Genomic DNA, 15,000 nt, shown 5'->3' with positions numbered 1-15,000 from the left:
TTTTTATTACGGGGTATAGATATTTTTTATTTGAATTTTGGTTGTCATTATCATTTTTATTCTTACTCCTATTCCTACTCTTAGTCTAAGTCTTGCTGATATCATATTTATTAGCAGTTATGCTATTATTCATATTATTTTTATCAATATTATCATCATCAGTTTCCATTAAAATATCATTATTGGGTTATTATTATCATTATTACTCTAATCATAATTATCATTACTACTACCACTATTGCCACTCTTAATATTGCCATTATCTTTATTGATGCTATAATAAATGCTATCATCATTATCGTAATTATAATCTTCTTCACTGTTTTAAATGTAAGTATTGCAACCCTACTTATATTCATATATTCAAAGCTCCTCTCACAAGTCATTACACTCAGTTTCATGAGACGAAGGAGGAGGGCTGCGTCTGGACGTTCCCCCTCCCCGCCCCCACCCCACGCTCCTGTTTGCGATCGCTTAGGATTCCGAACTTGTAAGAGAGAGGGAGTGGAGAGAGAGAGAGAGAGAGAGAGAGAGAGAGAGAGAGAGAGAGAGAGAGAGAGAGAGAGAGAGAGAGAGAGAGAGAGAGAGAGAGAGAAATACGAAGCAGAAGAAAAAGAGAATAATAAAAAGAAGAGAGAGAGGGGAGGATCACTCAAAAAAACTTCTTAAAAATGACAAAAGGTCTCGTTACCAGAGTTCACGACCTGACTCCTGTTGACCTTACGACGCCACCATTTATCGCCTTTGACCTTGTTCATCGGGGCGGGTGTGACGTAAAGGTGGACGACCTCTTCTACCCCCCCCCCCCCCGCTCGCACGACCACGCCAATAACTGTTCGAAAGTGCAAAGCGAGGTCAGCTGTCACGATAAAAAAGCGGAACGGTCAAGCATATAAAACAAAGAGGAAATAAAATGAGCGCATTTAATTATACGAAACTATTTATTGCAATTAAAAAACACTCATTGGAGCAATTAATGTGGACTCAATACCTCCGTTGCAATCGTGAGCAGTGGCCCAGAAACCGATTGAACCCGTTTCGAGATAAAGTAAGATTTCACACATCAAGTTCTGTCGCACGTAAACAAGCTTCTAGGGCACCAGGGGTTGCTTTTTAAATGTCAGTGTCTCTGCCATGACTCTGTTTGGTCTATAATGAGAGTTTATTGCATGTTTCGCTATGTCGAAGTTGGCCGTTATGGTCAGAAGGGCGGTTGGGGAATCGAGGAAATATGGATACGTTCCAACTTTCGTCTCTTTTTTTTTGTCATATTCAATATGATCAATTTTTGTGTGTGTCTGTGGGTTTGCATAAATTCTCGCATATATGTATATATGTGTAATTGCATGTGTATGTACGTATGCACAAGTAAATAATGTTATCGAGGGCAGAGCCACTCCCAGTTAAGGTCAAACAGTGGAAAAGGTCGGGAATCCGGACTGGCGGGCCGGAGGGAAGAGGAAGACGATGGTGCGGGGGGGGGGGGGAGTATCTATTCCTATCAATCAACAACAAAAGAAAATCTTGAATTAAAGAGACGCCTATAATTATGGTTCACAGCGGCGGTGCTATTCCTGATCAATCAAAGGTAATTTTTTCCTAAATTAAAGAGATACATAGATTGCGTAATTTGGTCGATGAGCGTTTAGAGCTAATGACAGTTATGACGAGACGATCACAATGAAATAACAATAATAACCATGATATAAGCAATAACAGAATGATTATGATATTGATCATTATCATCAGAATACTAATGATACAAAAGCAGTAACGATAACATTAATATACATCATAAAACGAACTAAAAGAAAAACAGCATTTATAAACAACAAAAACAACATAAAAGATCTTCCTCTTTTGCCATCAAGGTTTCTTTAATCTCTGCAAACAACCTCATGCATTTGTTACCTTCGGCCGCTCATCTCGGGTGCTTGAGGTGCTTTATCATTCTTATCTTCGAGAATCCTATTCTAAGATTATCATTTCTTTGTGTTTTTTTTTGCAATTGCCTTTGTAATCACTTGTACAATGTCACAGGTAATGTTATCATTCCTATCATTGTTTTCATTATTATTATAATTTTATCATTACTATTATTATTATTATCATTATTATCATTTTTATTATTACTATTATCATTATTATTATCATCAGCATTATCATTACTATTATTATTATCATTATTATTATCATCATTATCATTACTGTTATTACTATTATCATTATAATTATTATTATCATTATCAGTATTATCATTGCTATTTTTTTTTACCATCATCTCTATCTCCTTCATCTCATTTTTATTTTCATTATCATCATCGCCGCCTCGTCGCCGCCATCACGCAGTTGCAGATCACATTCGTAAAACCTTTTACTCCGCCGATTTCAGTGTCACGCCCTCCTTTGTGATAATAAAGATAATAATAATAATAAAGATAATAATAATAATAATGATAATAATAATAATAATAATAATAATAATAATAATAATAATAATAATAATAATAGTGATAATGATAATAATAATAGTGATAATAATGATAATAATAGTGATAATAATAATAATAATAATAATAATAATAATAATAATAATAATAATAATAATAATAATAATGATAATAACAATGATGATAATGATATAACAATAATAATAATAATGATAATAACAATGATGATAATGATATAACAATAATAATAATAATGATAATAACAATAATAATAATAACATTAATAATAATGATAATAATAATGATGGTGATGATAATAATAATAATATTGATAATAATAATAATGATGATAATAATAATGGTGATGATGACAATAATAATAATAACAATAATAATAAACATAATAATAATAAACATAACAATAATAACAATAACAGCAACCTTACCCTCACCGCCCAGAATTAACCCAGCATGTCTCCCTTCAGCACTTCATGGAACGCGAGCGAGGAAAGGTTGTCGTCTACGTCACCACGCTGGGCATCGTTCGCGACACCTACGAACGCTGCCTAAGAATCCGCAAGATCCTGTGGACGCTGTTGGTTCGCTTCGAGGAGAGGGACGTGTTTATGGCGCGGGATACCCAGATACAGCTCCTCGACCGCCTCCATGCCCGCGGGGTCACGGTGCCTCACGTCTTCCTCGAGGGGCAGTATTTGGGGGTGAGTGGTTGTGTGGAGTTGAGGAAATCTGGAGAAGGAGGAGGAGGAGGAGGAAGAAGAAGAAGAGATGGTGGTGGTGGTTGTTGAGGAGGAGGAGGAGGAGACGATGAATCTCGTGGACTTTTTTTTTTACTCTTTTATTGGTCTTTTCCTCAAGTTTGATTGTTTTCAATTCTTTCCATTTCAAAGATATATTTTATTTTCTAGGAAAAAGTTATAGACAAGTTGACTTTTCCGTTTTAAAAATCTCAAAATTTCCTCCTAGTTTCGCTTCTTGATTGAAGTTACGTCATTTTGATCTCGTAACATTTATAAAAAGATATCTTTCAATATCCTTTTTTTTTTTACCAGGAAAAAAACACTTGCATTACCCGTAAAACTCATTTAGTTTCATTTCCTTTTAATTATATGTTGCAAATGTAACTAGAGATACTTTATCGTTTTACACTGATGAGACCTTGTAAAACCAAAGGGAAAGACACCTCGAGGCCTCTTATTGTCTATGTCGTTCCTCTGGTTTGGCTTTCGCCAATGGCAACCTTTTTTTTTTTTTTTTTTTTTTTTTTGACGTTTGGGAAATGAAACGTTCAGACGCTGTTCTTGTTCTCAGAATATACTGGTCTGATTTATATCTATATTGTTTTGAAATATGTATTCTGTATGTCAAGTTACTGTTCTTCCAGTTCTTCGTTAGCCATTGTCAATAGCATTGTCTCAGCCTTATATTGGCACTTTCTTTGTCTCTCTTCATTGCATTCCGTTTTAAGTCATGCCAGACGTCCTCGCTTCCCGTCTCATGACTCACACATCCTTCTGCCTCTTGAAAGTGCAAGGTGATGCCACTCACGACGCAGGATAGCTTTCTGTTCTCCTTTGCCCCCCGCGTGCACTTTTTACTGTGCGAGATTCGTCATTGAAAATACACCTTGATTCTCCTTTTTTCCGGACGGGTGCAGGAAGTGTTAAATGATGATATTTATGAGCAATCTTTCTCTCTGATAATTATTGGATATTCAGGATATTTGAAAAAGTTTAAAGTGGTTTATAATTACTACAAAGGGAATTACGAGTACATGGAGTGTCGGAATAAGAAAATGTTATGAAATGTACTTTACACTAATTATTTCGGCGTTTTTCTTTACAGGATGCTGAGCAGATCGAGCGATTAAATGAATGCGGGGAATTACGTCGTCTTCTTCAGCCGTACAGGGTGAGTGGTTTCTTTTCCATTATGAAGCTTTCCCGCCCCCTGTTGTGTGATTTTTAGATATCGCAATAAGAGATAAGTCCGTCGTCTCCACCTTGAGTAAGCATGACTACGCAATTGTTTTTCATAAAGGCGGCATCTCTGATTGTAAGATTTATATCTATCACTTGAGTCAGTCGGTAAAAACGAGGGTGATCCAGGTTGAGATAGAAAGGAAATCACCAAAACTCCCTCCTGCTAAACATCACTAATGGCGGCCTTCCTTCCTCCCCGACAGCGAGCGGCCTCAGCCAGCACGTGCGACACCTGCGGCGGCTTCCGTCTCCTCCCGTGCACCGTCTGCAACGGGTCCAAAAAGTCCGTCCACCGCAACGACTGGACGCTCGAATTCGTGGCTCTCAAGTGCTCCAGCTGCGACGAGTCCGGTCTAGTCAAGTGCCAGGACTGCGCCGAGTACAAGGACGTTAATGGTAACCACAACGGTTAACGACTGAGTCCCCGGACGCACGGAAGAGAAGCGAGATAACCGCGTTTTCTTGATCTATGGGACTTTTAAAGAGTGTATATATACAGATATATATTTATATATTCTGCTTTTTTGAGCCATGTATCAGGAGTTATATTTGGTTTTAGACAATCCTATGGCTTAAAATATGTCCTTTTTCAGGGAGAGAATGCTCGAGATATTTATTGCAATGTGTAAATAGCACATGCATTACGTTTACACAACTCTGCCGTAGTGAAGTCTTTTGTTCCTTTTTTGCAAAGATGTCTTTAAAAATAAAAAAAATATATATATATATTAAAAAAATATAAAAAAGATGGTTGTTTTAGTTTTAACTGAATATTTTACAGTCATTTGAGTCACTTAGATAAGTCAGCTGTAGCACAAAGTGGTATTGCAATATCAGGTAACAAATATAAATAAAATCACATTATCGAAAAGATTTCCCACTTTCTTTTTTAAAATACAAAACAAAGAGAATGGGTAAATCTAGATCTTGCAAAATGACCTTGTGCCGTATAAAAAAACATTGCAATTCTATCTGGTTACACTGACCTGGTTGTATGTGATGATTGCGTTTTAAATTGTTGTGTATAGTTCGTTTTTTTCGTGTAATTGAGTATGCTATTATGTGGTTGTTTAGTCGATGACAAATGGGAATTCAGTTGATGATAATTTTGTGATACATATGATTAATATATTGTGATATACTTAATATATTGTCATTCATCTATGGAAACGTGATTCAGTTGCTTATACACAATTCTTATGTATATGTGGTATAGAGTCCTTTTGTAGTTTCTTATGGTGGAGGAATTGAGTGTCCTTTATAGGATGCTGAAGACAGCGAATGGGTACAAGAGAATGTTCTGTAGCCGTTAGCTGTTTTTATCATTCTTTTTAGTGAGTTGATCAGCTTTTGGACAAGGCTCACGCTGGTTGTGATTCACGCTGTAAATTACCTACAGTCATCGCATATGGTGTGTTTTTAATTACCTCAAGTCCCTTTTTTGGCGAAAGGGAACCAACATACATGCATACCTACACACATCCTTCCCCCTAAAAAAAAAAAACAAAAAAAAAACACACATCATGCACAATGTGGATATTTATTGTCATTGGGACATTTGTACTGGCTTAACACTCTTACCATGGGTTAAGGTTTTGAGAGGGGCATCTTAATTGTATTGTCTTGTGTACCTCTTTTGACACTTTGATTTGATACACATTCATATGCCTTTGCTTACTACATATTCACTGGATATTCCTAACACTCTGCTTAGGTCTTTGACGGTTGGGATCTCATAATCACTTTCATACCTAATATCCATATCATAATGCCATTGAAAGAGTTTAGTTGACAAAGCTATTAACGGTAGATCATCAAAACATTTTTACTACAGAGCGCTAGCTTTGTATCCATTTTTTGTTGTTATAAGTTTCATTAGTTTGCATTACCTCTTCAGAAAATTCATGAAACTGCCCTAAAGAGTGGCTAGGTGACTTGCCATGTGATATTTGACTGATCTCTTGACCAACTGGTGTTACAAGTACTACATACCTAATACAGGTATATCATACTCACATGTTAGTATTTAGGTATACACAACAAAAGTATGATAAATTTGTGTATTCTCTGTTATTAGTCTTCTGAAAAAAAAAAAAGAAAATTTGGCCGAATCTTGCACTTGGAATTGCAAAATTGAGCCGAAGGATTTTCATTTTGAATGAAGTGAAAAGAACAGATGAACTGCTGGGAATAAAGGGGTGTTGTAATAACCTGACTTTTTTGCAGTTCCAAGTGTAAAAATGAAATGTAATCAGTGAGTCAGAGACAGTGTTGTTTGGTTGGAGATGTTTGGTTGTCTGTAGTGGGGAGATTAAATATAGAAATGATAATGTTTCCTGGGTTTTAATGCTGAAACATCCTGCACTGCAAGCATACCATTTATTGTACATTATTATCAGTCTCTTGTGAATATAAAGCAATGTACAATATTGTTATTTGTTCCTATTCTATAATGAAATGAGACATCAAAGAAGAAAGTATTATCTTCTTCCTAGTCAAGATTTGAATTTGAGTTTTTGTTTTATTCTCAGTGATTGTCAGTGATATTACTAGTCATGAAAATTGTTTGTAAGTACGCCAAATACTACAAATAAAAAAGATATGCTAACCCAACAAAAGTGACAAGACAGCATTTTCTGCAGAAAGATCAAGAGTCCTATATCTAAACTCTTCAATGACACAGAAAAATCTTTACAAGAATTTTAATTAGCCATTTGCTTCAGAAACTTCAAGAAAAATTGTTGACAAAGAAAGTGTAATTGTAAGTGAAACAAATTTTATACCCTTAAACTGCTAGCAACTTCTAGAAAAAAAAGAAAAAAGAAAAAAGAAAGAAAGAGAAAAAAAAATCAACAATGTAAATATCAATACCATCTGTATGTTTTAGTAAAACTGCATACTGTACCGTTCAAAATTCATATATTTCGTTCACATTGATACACAAGACGATACAAAGATGCATATGAGTAAAAGAATTTCATTTAAAGGACACCATGAAACTGTAAAACTGAAAAATAAAAAATAAGTGTAACTAAATCTCATTAATCTTTACTGAAACTTGTGTAATGAAGAACAGAAAGAAGTCATAAATTTTGGCCAATTGCCTGAAACTCAATCAAATTCTTTTCATGAAATATAAATGTACTTTTTGATATATTCCAAGAAATATGAAGTGCATCTACATTGCCAAGTTACTTATGTGTGAAAAGATATAAGAACATTAAACAAAGACTGTGCTCAAATGGTTTCTAATAAAAAAAACTATTGTGTAACAATTTTTAAAAAGGTACTATAATGAAACATAGAAATGAAATACCTTCCTTCAACATTTTTTTTTTTTTTTTTTTTTTGCATTAGTTTGAATAAATTATTCAATACTTATCAAGCAGCCATTAAACAATAAATGTGATGTGACAAACTAAGACAATTACCATAAAAAGCAAATTAATATCTATCTTCATTAAAGAAACCTACATGTAATTAGGAATTTCATATAATGCAGAGACTTTCATCTATCATATTTCTGTTCCACCAAAATAAATCAAATATTCCTTTCAAAATACAGACATGCACACTTAATTTTCTTGCTGCACAAAAGGATTTGCAATTGCCTCACAGCCATCCATAGGACAGATAAGTACAACAGCTGTTCCTCGACAGACCACCAACCCTCTCTCCTTTGTGTCTTCTGTTAGTTTGTAAGGGTCATCTGGATCTGAAAGAGATCAAATGTACCATCAGATCATTGTAGCAAATGCTCATATGAGATGTGATACCTGAAAAGATCTCTTCCAAAATGATGGGATAGGCTGAAAAAGAAAAGAAGGACAAGGGAGAGGGTCACACATAAATGTAGCAGGACAAACAAAGATACAGCAAATGGGACAGATACACAACAAAAAACAGTCACAGAAAAAAAGGGAAACAGGGGCAAAGACCCAAATACACTGACTGTGACACATCAAAACAGAAACAGAGACAGGAACTAAGATGGGAGAGATGAAGCTGGAGGCATATAATAGTGTCAATGACATTAATACAGACATTAAGAAATGTTGGGAGAGAAGAGACATACAGACACAAGTAAAGCAAAAGAATGATTAGCATTTGCCTTATCCACCAACATCTTGAGCCTCACCTCTAAGGTACTCTATGGTATTATCAAGCACAAGATTTAGAAGCTGGTCGAATCCCTTCAAAATTCCTGAAGCTTCACGTCCACCGGAAAACTTCACCCTAATTGCCTTGTCAAGATATTTGCTAAGGTCAAGGATGGACTCTTTTCGTTTCTTATCCTTTGGTTCTCCATTCCGTGCTCCTGGTCCACCCTCTCGACGTTCACCAGGCCCGGTGGCACCTGCAGCAGCAACTGTTTCTCTGCTAACACCACCTCCACCTGCACCGCCACCATGCTAATAAAAGAAGATCTACATTAAAGTCATTATCAAAAGGGTTAATCTTTACAACATGGATGCTCTAAGGCAAGGCAAATTGAAGATGATATTCTTACAGAGGATTAAAAGTTCTAGTCATTGGTACAAGAAATAATCTGCAGACACGAACAGTAATGCCACAAATAAAATAAAAAGATCAAGAAAAGTTCCACTCACACTTAGATTGCTGAAAAATTTTGTGATGTGGAGTTGGGGGACTTAGTCTATTGAGTGAGTTCATACTGTGAAGAATTACCCTTACAAGTTTCGACAACAGAATACATAATTCTTGTACTTTAAAAAATCTATAATCATATTTTTTAAAACATCAAATACACACATTTGTTATACTGTACCTATTTCAAGCTTAATAGACAGTCAATAGCAATAATCAAGCAACAAACAAAAAGAGAATGGCCTCTGGATTTGTTTTGATATATACTGTTCAAATTTATTTGCTTTAGTCCATGAAAATAGTATTGGCAGTAATCTTCAGCAATCCATATCATTCTAAACAAAGTACCACTGTCATAGTAGCAGGCAATGTTGATGCTCTCTCAACTCTTGTTGAACCTTAGTGCAGTACCTCTATATAGTTAGTTGGTGGGAGTAGATCCTATTGGAAACTGCTTGAAAGTGATGTCATCTATTGCTACTATTATCATATTTACATTACTAACCCTGCAATCTCAATTGCATTGTATATATAATTTTTTCTTACCTACTGGAGCCAATGTAGTTCTTATAAGTAAGCTTCTGTATATAGTACACATTAAATACTTTTAATACCAATTTTGTCAGTATCAGCAATGTGGAGGATCTCTACAGACTTACAAAGAAAGGATTATTGGCATATAATCAGCTTCTCCTGAAAAATGTCAAAGTTCAGAATCTTTTGTGACAATAAGTGTCTTGACTTGGAAATCTTATTCATGTGAGTGGTTTTAGACGTACAAAGAGGGCAATGCAAACAGAAGCTGCCTGAAATCAACAAAGCAACGGATTCTGGTACATTTCAAGTGTGATATACTTGTTACACACAGAAGATGAAATTTAATATATAGCATGCAGAGCAACAAACTCAACCTTGGCATAATGGCCTTTGCAGGATTACTGAAGAAACTCAAAATCAGTGATCATTTGGATTTATGTAACCAGTTAAATATCTCAATCCTTTTTAATTAGTGCCAGCTGTCACAGAATTTTTAAAAAAACTTAGAATTTACATATAATTAGCCATTCCATATTCTTTTTACTTAGAAACTTTATTGATTATACTAAGCCAAAGAGATTACGGTATAGTTTCAGTTCCCACAGCCATAAAATATAAGGTAAGGTTTGCCTGTAATGAACAGAATGACAGAAAATAGGACTTTTCATCTATGGTATTTCCTTCATATGCTCATAATAAGAAAGTTGTGCAACACAAAATACTTTGCTGTACATCTACAGGAAAATGTAATGACACTATCATAGAGAGAAATAATCTGTTCAGGAATAGAATAACATCTGAAATGAAGAAAATAAGTTGTGACTAATGCCATGTGGAGAGTAAGTCCAATGCAAACAGGTGGGGTTCCAAAGACAGAGCCCCTAATAGGGAGCTATAGTGATTGAATGGGGGTCTGGGGGTGAAGCTTCTGGGGGCAAAGTTCCTGGGTTAGGAAGGTTTTTGGTTCATACAGCAAGGTTTGTGGATCACAAGGAGTGGCTGGAGTAAAAGGGTCATTATTTGTTTCCCAAAGTGATACATCCTCTGGAGACTAAGTCCAAACCCAGGTTGAACCCAAAAATGTAAACCAAACCTTTCCTACCTTCTATTTGTTCCCCAGACAGTGGGGTGTGAGGGTATTGTGGACTTAGTCTCTGAGTGGTGATATGTTGTGGATATTTTTCTCATTTCGCAGTAAATATTAGGCATTGTATCTGTGTTGTTTATGACTCCATTTCTTATTCTCTATAAGATGGCGGTGTAATTCCCCTCTACCTCTGCATGTTGCGCTCGGTAACATTAATCACAGGGGTGACGTCCATTCATAAATTAACAAGCAATCTACTTTATAAACAGTTACCCATCTTTGCATGCATATCATAAGTGATGGAAAATAGCAGATTTGTACTCATCACAGTGTGAATAATTGAAACAGGACTAATAACCAGTGTTGGATGGCTGTGTGAAACAAAAAAATTACCGAGTTTACTTTATAGAAAATCTAGCAAGAGGAATAACAGGCCAAGAGGTAAGACAATACTGACACTCCATCCCAAGGTGAGTGTTTACCGGTATTTTAGAAATTAAAATGATAAAAAAGGAATTTTACAACACCCTCATGAGGATAAACACCCAAGCTAATCTGTTCCAATCACAAGTTCAATTCCTTTAAATTATTTGCTTATATATCTATGCAAAATTATAGAAAAAAGAACAGAAAATATTATCCCTATTCCCATTGCCTGTGAAACACCTTGTACTCTACTCTCCGTTTCTGCCCCTTATTCACACACAATACATCATCATATTGCCTCACACTAACTCACAAGCCCTAGATTTAGATTTCATGGGCGTGACAACTTTTTACTACCTTTGGAACTGATAAAAACGTATGAGGAAGAGAATGCTTACTGAAGCCATGTTTTGAAAACGTTGTTGTTGAGACTGCGATTCTGCTCAGTGCATTTTAGACTTTCTTGTTGTCTGAGGGATTTAGTATGATATTTCAGAGCTGCAATAATTTTTCGTATAATTCTTAGTAACATGGGTGGGTGAAAAGTACATTTGGAATGTATTTTCTATGAGAATTAATTTCATACGAGCTTAAAATATTTATTAACTGGAAAATTCCTTCATGTATTCTTAGACTTAAAATCAGAGTATTGAATGATATCTTTCACGTGATAGAATACGTAAATAAACACGTGAACGGACACAAATATAATACGCCAGTACCTCTTACCGCAGAAGTCAACATGTTCCCGAGGCTGAGATGCACTGCCGTTTCTTTCCGGCAATTATTAAGAACAAAGAGTAACGTGGGTGCGACAGTTACAAGAGCGTGTAGTATAGAGACAAAGTGTTATAATGGTGAGTGTTAAATTGATAGTATCCTTATTCTTTCTAAATATGTGCGTTCTTGATCATGCCGTTGTCTGTGCCGAAAGATTCAGTATTTGCCTATTGTAGTTTTATAGTAAGATAACGCGTTACACTCATGTTACAGCATATTTGCGCTTAATTGTGGACACGAAGGGGATCATTGTGAGGATTGGTTCAAGAAAGACGCTACAAAACAAGTTACCGAAGTTATTATGTAATATGCAAATCCCTATAGGCCCAATTGTGCCTAAAGGTGCTGTCACACTAGCACTTTTTCCGTCAATTTTTTGACAATTTTCTGAAATTTTGTCCATTTTTGAGCGAATTGTCGATTTTCCAGTCAGATGATAATGATCGTTTCCGTCTGAAAACCTTTCCAGTTATGCTCTTTCACTGTGCAATAACATCATATCCCTAATAAAATAGTGTCCTTAATTCATCTTCCAAATAACGGCATTGGCCTCTACTATGCTTATTTTATTTATTCTTGCTAATATCTAATCACCAACACTATGAGAAACATAATTATAATGATCCATAAAAGCTAAATTACATGCAAATCAGGTAAATTGTTCTGTTAGTGTATAATCAGTAATTATGAAATTATTGGAACTCATAGTTAAGGTTAACTCTTGTCTGCTCTTCTAAAAGGCCATGATGGTCCACTGCTTACAAAAGTTTGCTGGAGACCAATACAGTTTATAATTATCTGCCCTTGCAACTCGACCATGATTATTGCATTACTAATATAGTTATTTGATAATGTTATCTGTAAGAATTTCAGTGTAATATCCTGTAATATACGGTGTATACGCGTGGTCTTTATATTTTGGGTACCACTTAGTCCAGTGCAGACGATACATGATGTATTATGGCGCATGCGCAGATAAGCGTATACGATCTGTCTACACTCGCATGTATCAGTGTATGCCATTCCACATTTATGCTTTCAAAGGCCTTTATTAATGATGTTATACCTCATTCACATGTTTTAAGATTGATTGTACAGGTTGTAATGGGAATCGGTCTGAAGAACCTTCTGTGCATGCACATTTTTGCGTTTCTCGCCACCAGGTTTGACAGCAGGATTCCTGGATGACAATAGGCCATTATGAAATGTTTTTGTTTTTGGTGTTGCGTCGATTTTAGGTTATTCGTAAGACTATACAGTGGCAATGAAGAAGAAGAAGAAGACCTAAATAACAATCGCAGTTTGATTTCTGAGTACATCAAATACCCCAAATCCACAATAGACCAACTGACCGATGGACTAACCTAAAGAAGCAAAGGAAAATTTGACAGTTTGGTATTTTGATATGTAAAGGTATTTGGTTTATTGTTTACAGTATGGATGTAGCTCTATCTTGCAGTACATACCAAGGTGGAGAGAATGTGTCTTGGGGGGTGTTGGGGGGCAGAGCCCCCCATCAACCCTCCCCTCGGGCAATGCCTGAAGAGCACGCCTAGTCACGGCACTGCAAATTGCTAGTTTAGGTTGGGTTATGGGTCAGGACGGTATTTTGTGTTTGGAATGTGTGAAATCCCATAGATTTTGCTGAAAGATGCATTGGATTTCTGTAGAGTTTTGGCGCGTCGGTGCATAGACTATCAAAGATGGCGGACATGTCCGTAGGGTTTCATTAGCCGATTTTTTGTTTTTGTTCGCTATTCTTTTTATTTAAGCCTATTTTACCCCATAATTTCCCTGATATATTTCATGCCCCCCTCCTATCGGGACTAAGAAATTAAGATTGTCGATGGAAGTGGTACTCAGATCTCATCAACGAAGCATTTGCACAAGAAACATCAAGAATCATTGAAATCAGTGGATTTTCTGCAGATAGATATCAAAATTGTTTCAAAAGTAAGCCACTACCCTGTCCTACATATTGACTGCTTCATGGGCTGTTATTCCCCCCCCCCCCCACTCACACACACACACACACATACATATGTCCACTTCCCTGTTAATGTACCCAGTGACAATATATAGCAGAAGGGGATAAAATTTCATTGGTGATTTTCTCGAACCCATTTGCATCTTAAAATCCATTATATTTGATATCAGTTGATTCGTCATGGTCTCATATGCATGTGCCTAGTCAGCACTATGCAACAGTAGCGATGCTACAAAAACCGGATATATGGGGAGGGATTGAGGCATCATCGGGAAGTGGTCAGTTTATATTTGTTAGGTTTGGAAATGATGGCTATTACCTATTTCCAGGTGAAGACTTGTGTTTTTGTGATGACTTTCCTCATGTTTTGAATAAATCCAGTGCTCATTTCCATTGCAATGTTACGTTTTATTGAATGGCAAGGTTTTTGTCATAGAGGTCCCCATCCCATCTCCCACTTAGAAGGCAAAATCTCCAGTGGCATATCTCAGTCTGCAAGGAAAGATCCCTTACCACACACTCAGTCCCAAGTTACTATGCAAATTATAGGTCTTGGATGTAAATATTGTGCTTAAGTTTATTTATTAATGCTACCAGCTGCTGCTGGTAAATTTGATGGGTTTTAAGATGCAGAGTGGTTCTAATAAATTGTTATATATTTAATTTTGATATTTCCATACTAGGTACACAATAAATGGAATCAATAGTTTGATGAATTGTAAGACATATTTCATATAAGAAGTTTCTGTTACATATTACAGATAATTAAAATTTTTAATATTATATTTGGTATGTCAAGTGACTGTTATGGCCTCCCAGCCTTCTACACTGTAGTGGAGTCAGCAACTATTTGTCATGTATTTTTAGGGTAGATAATACTATACTTGTTCCATATAATAGGATGATTTGAATTAGGCCTAAAGTTCATTGATATGTGGTGCTGAAATTCCAATGTAGGTATTTGGCAACTAATGTCACTTTGGATAGATTGGTTATTATTTATATATTAAATATTTTGTAAAACTATAGATAAAAAATCTGTTTATATCATTTTTTAATTTTGTGTTATATAACAAGCAAAACCTAAAATCTTACCAGGAACAATCACAAAATTACATGCAATAA

General features: G+C 35.7%; 2 protein-coding genes across 2 annotated transcripts in view; one reads left to right on the top strand and one right to left on the bottom strand.

Annotated features, from left to right (window-relative positions):
• Positions 1-6,784, top strand: part of LOC113829346 (uncharacterized) — a 54,999-nt gene extending 48,215 nt beyond the window's left edge. Inside the window, exons 2-4 of the mRNA XM_070143579.1 lie at positions 2,936-3,169; positions 4,314-4,379; positions 4,654-6,784. Coding sequence (XP_069999680.1) covers positions 2,936-3,169; positions 4,314-4,379; positions 4,654-4,863 — 510 coding nt within the window. The 3' untranslated portion in view covers positions 4,864-6,784. The remainder of the gene's footprint in view (positions 1-2,935; positions 3,170-4,313; positions 4,380-4,653) is intronic.
• A 568-nt stretch (positions 6,785-7,352) lies between these two features.
• On the bottom strand, positions 7,353-11,655 carry LSm7 (U6 snRNA-associated Sm-like protein LSm7). Its single transcript, XM_027382535.2, has 3 exons — positions 11,507-11,655; positions 8,589-8,862; positions 7,353-8,165 (listed from the first exon to the last, which is right to left on the bottom strand). The coding sequence occupies exons 1-3, from the start codon at positions 11,513-11,515 to the stop codon at positions 8,026-8,028; spliced, it is 423 nt and encodes a 140-aa protein (XP_027238336.1). The 5' UTR covers positions 11,516-11,655; the 3' UTR covers positions 7,353-8,025.
• Between the last annotated feature and the right edge of the window lie 3,345 nt (positions 11,656-15,000).

The sequence above is a fragment of the Penaeus vannamei genome, chromosome 3 (genome assembly GCF_042767895.1).
Source record: "Penaeus vannamei isolate JL-2024 chromosome 3, ASM4276789v1, whole genome shotgun sequence".
Taxonomy (NCBI): Eukaryota; Metazoa; Arthropoda; class Malacostraca; order Decapoda; family Penaeidae; genus Penaeus; species Penaeus vannamei.
Note: the sequence above shows the minus strand (reverse complement) of the source record. Positions and strands in the feature narration are given on the sequence as shown.

Excerpts from the sequence above, each read along its gene's own strand:
- LSm7 (XM_027382535.2), bottom strand. Across the intron at positions 8,166-8,588 it reads TACCATAGAGTACCTTAGAG|ATCCAGATGACCCTTACAAA; the intron begins GTGAGGCTCAAG and ends GATCTCTTTCAG.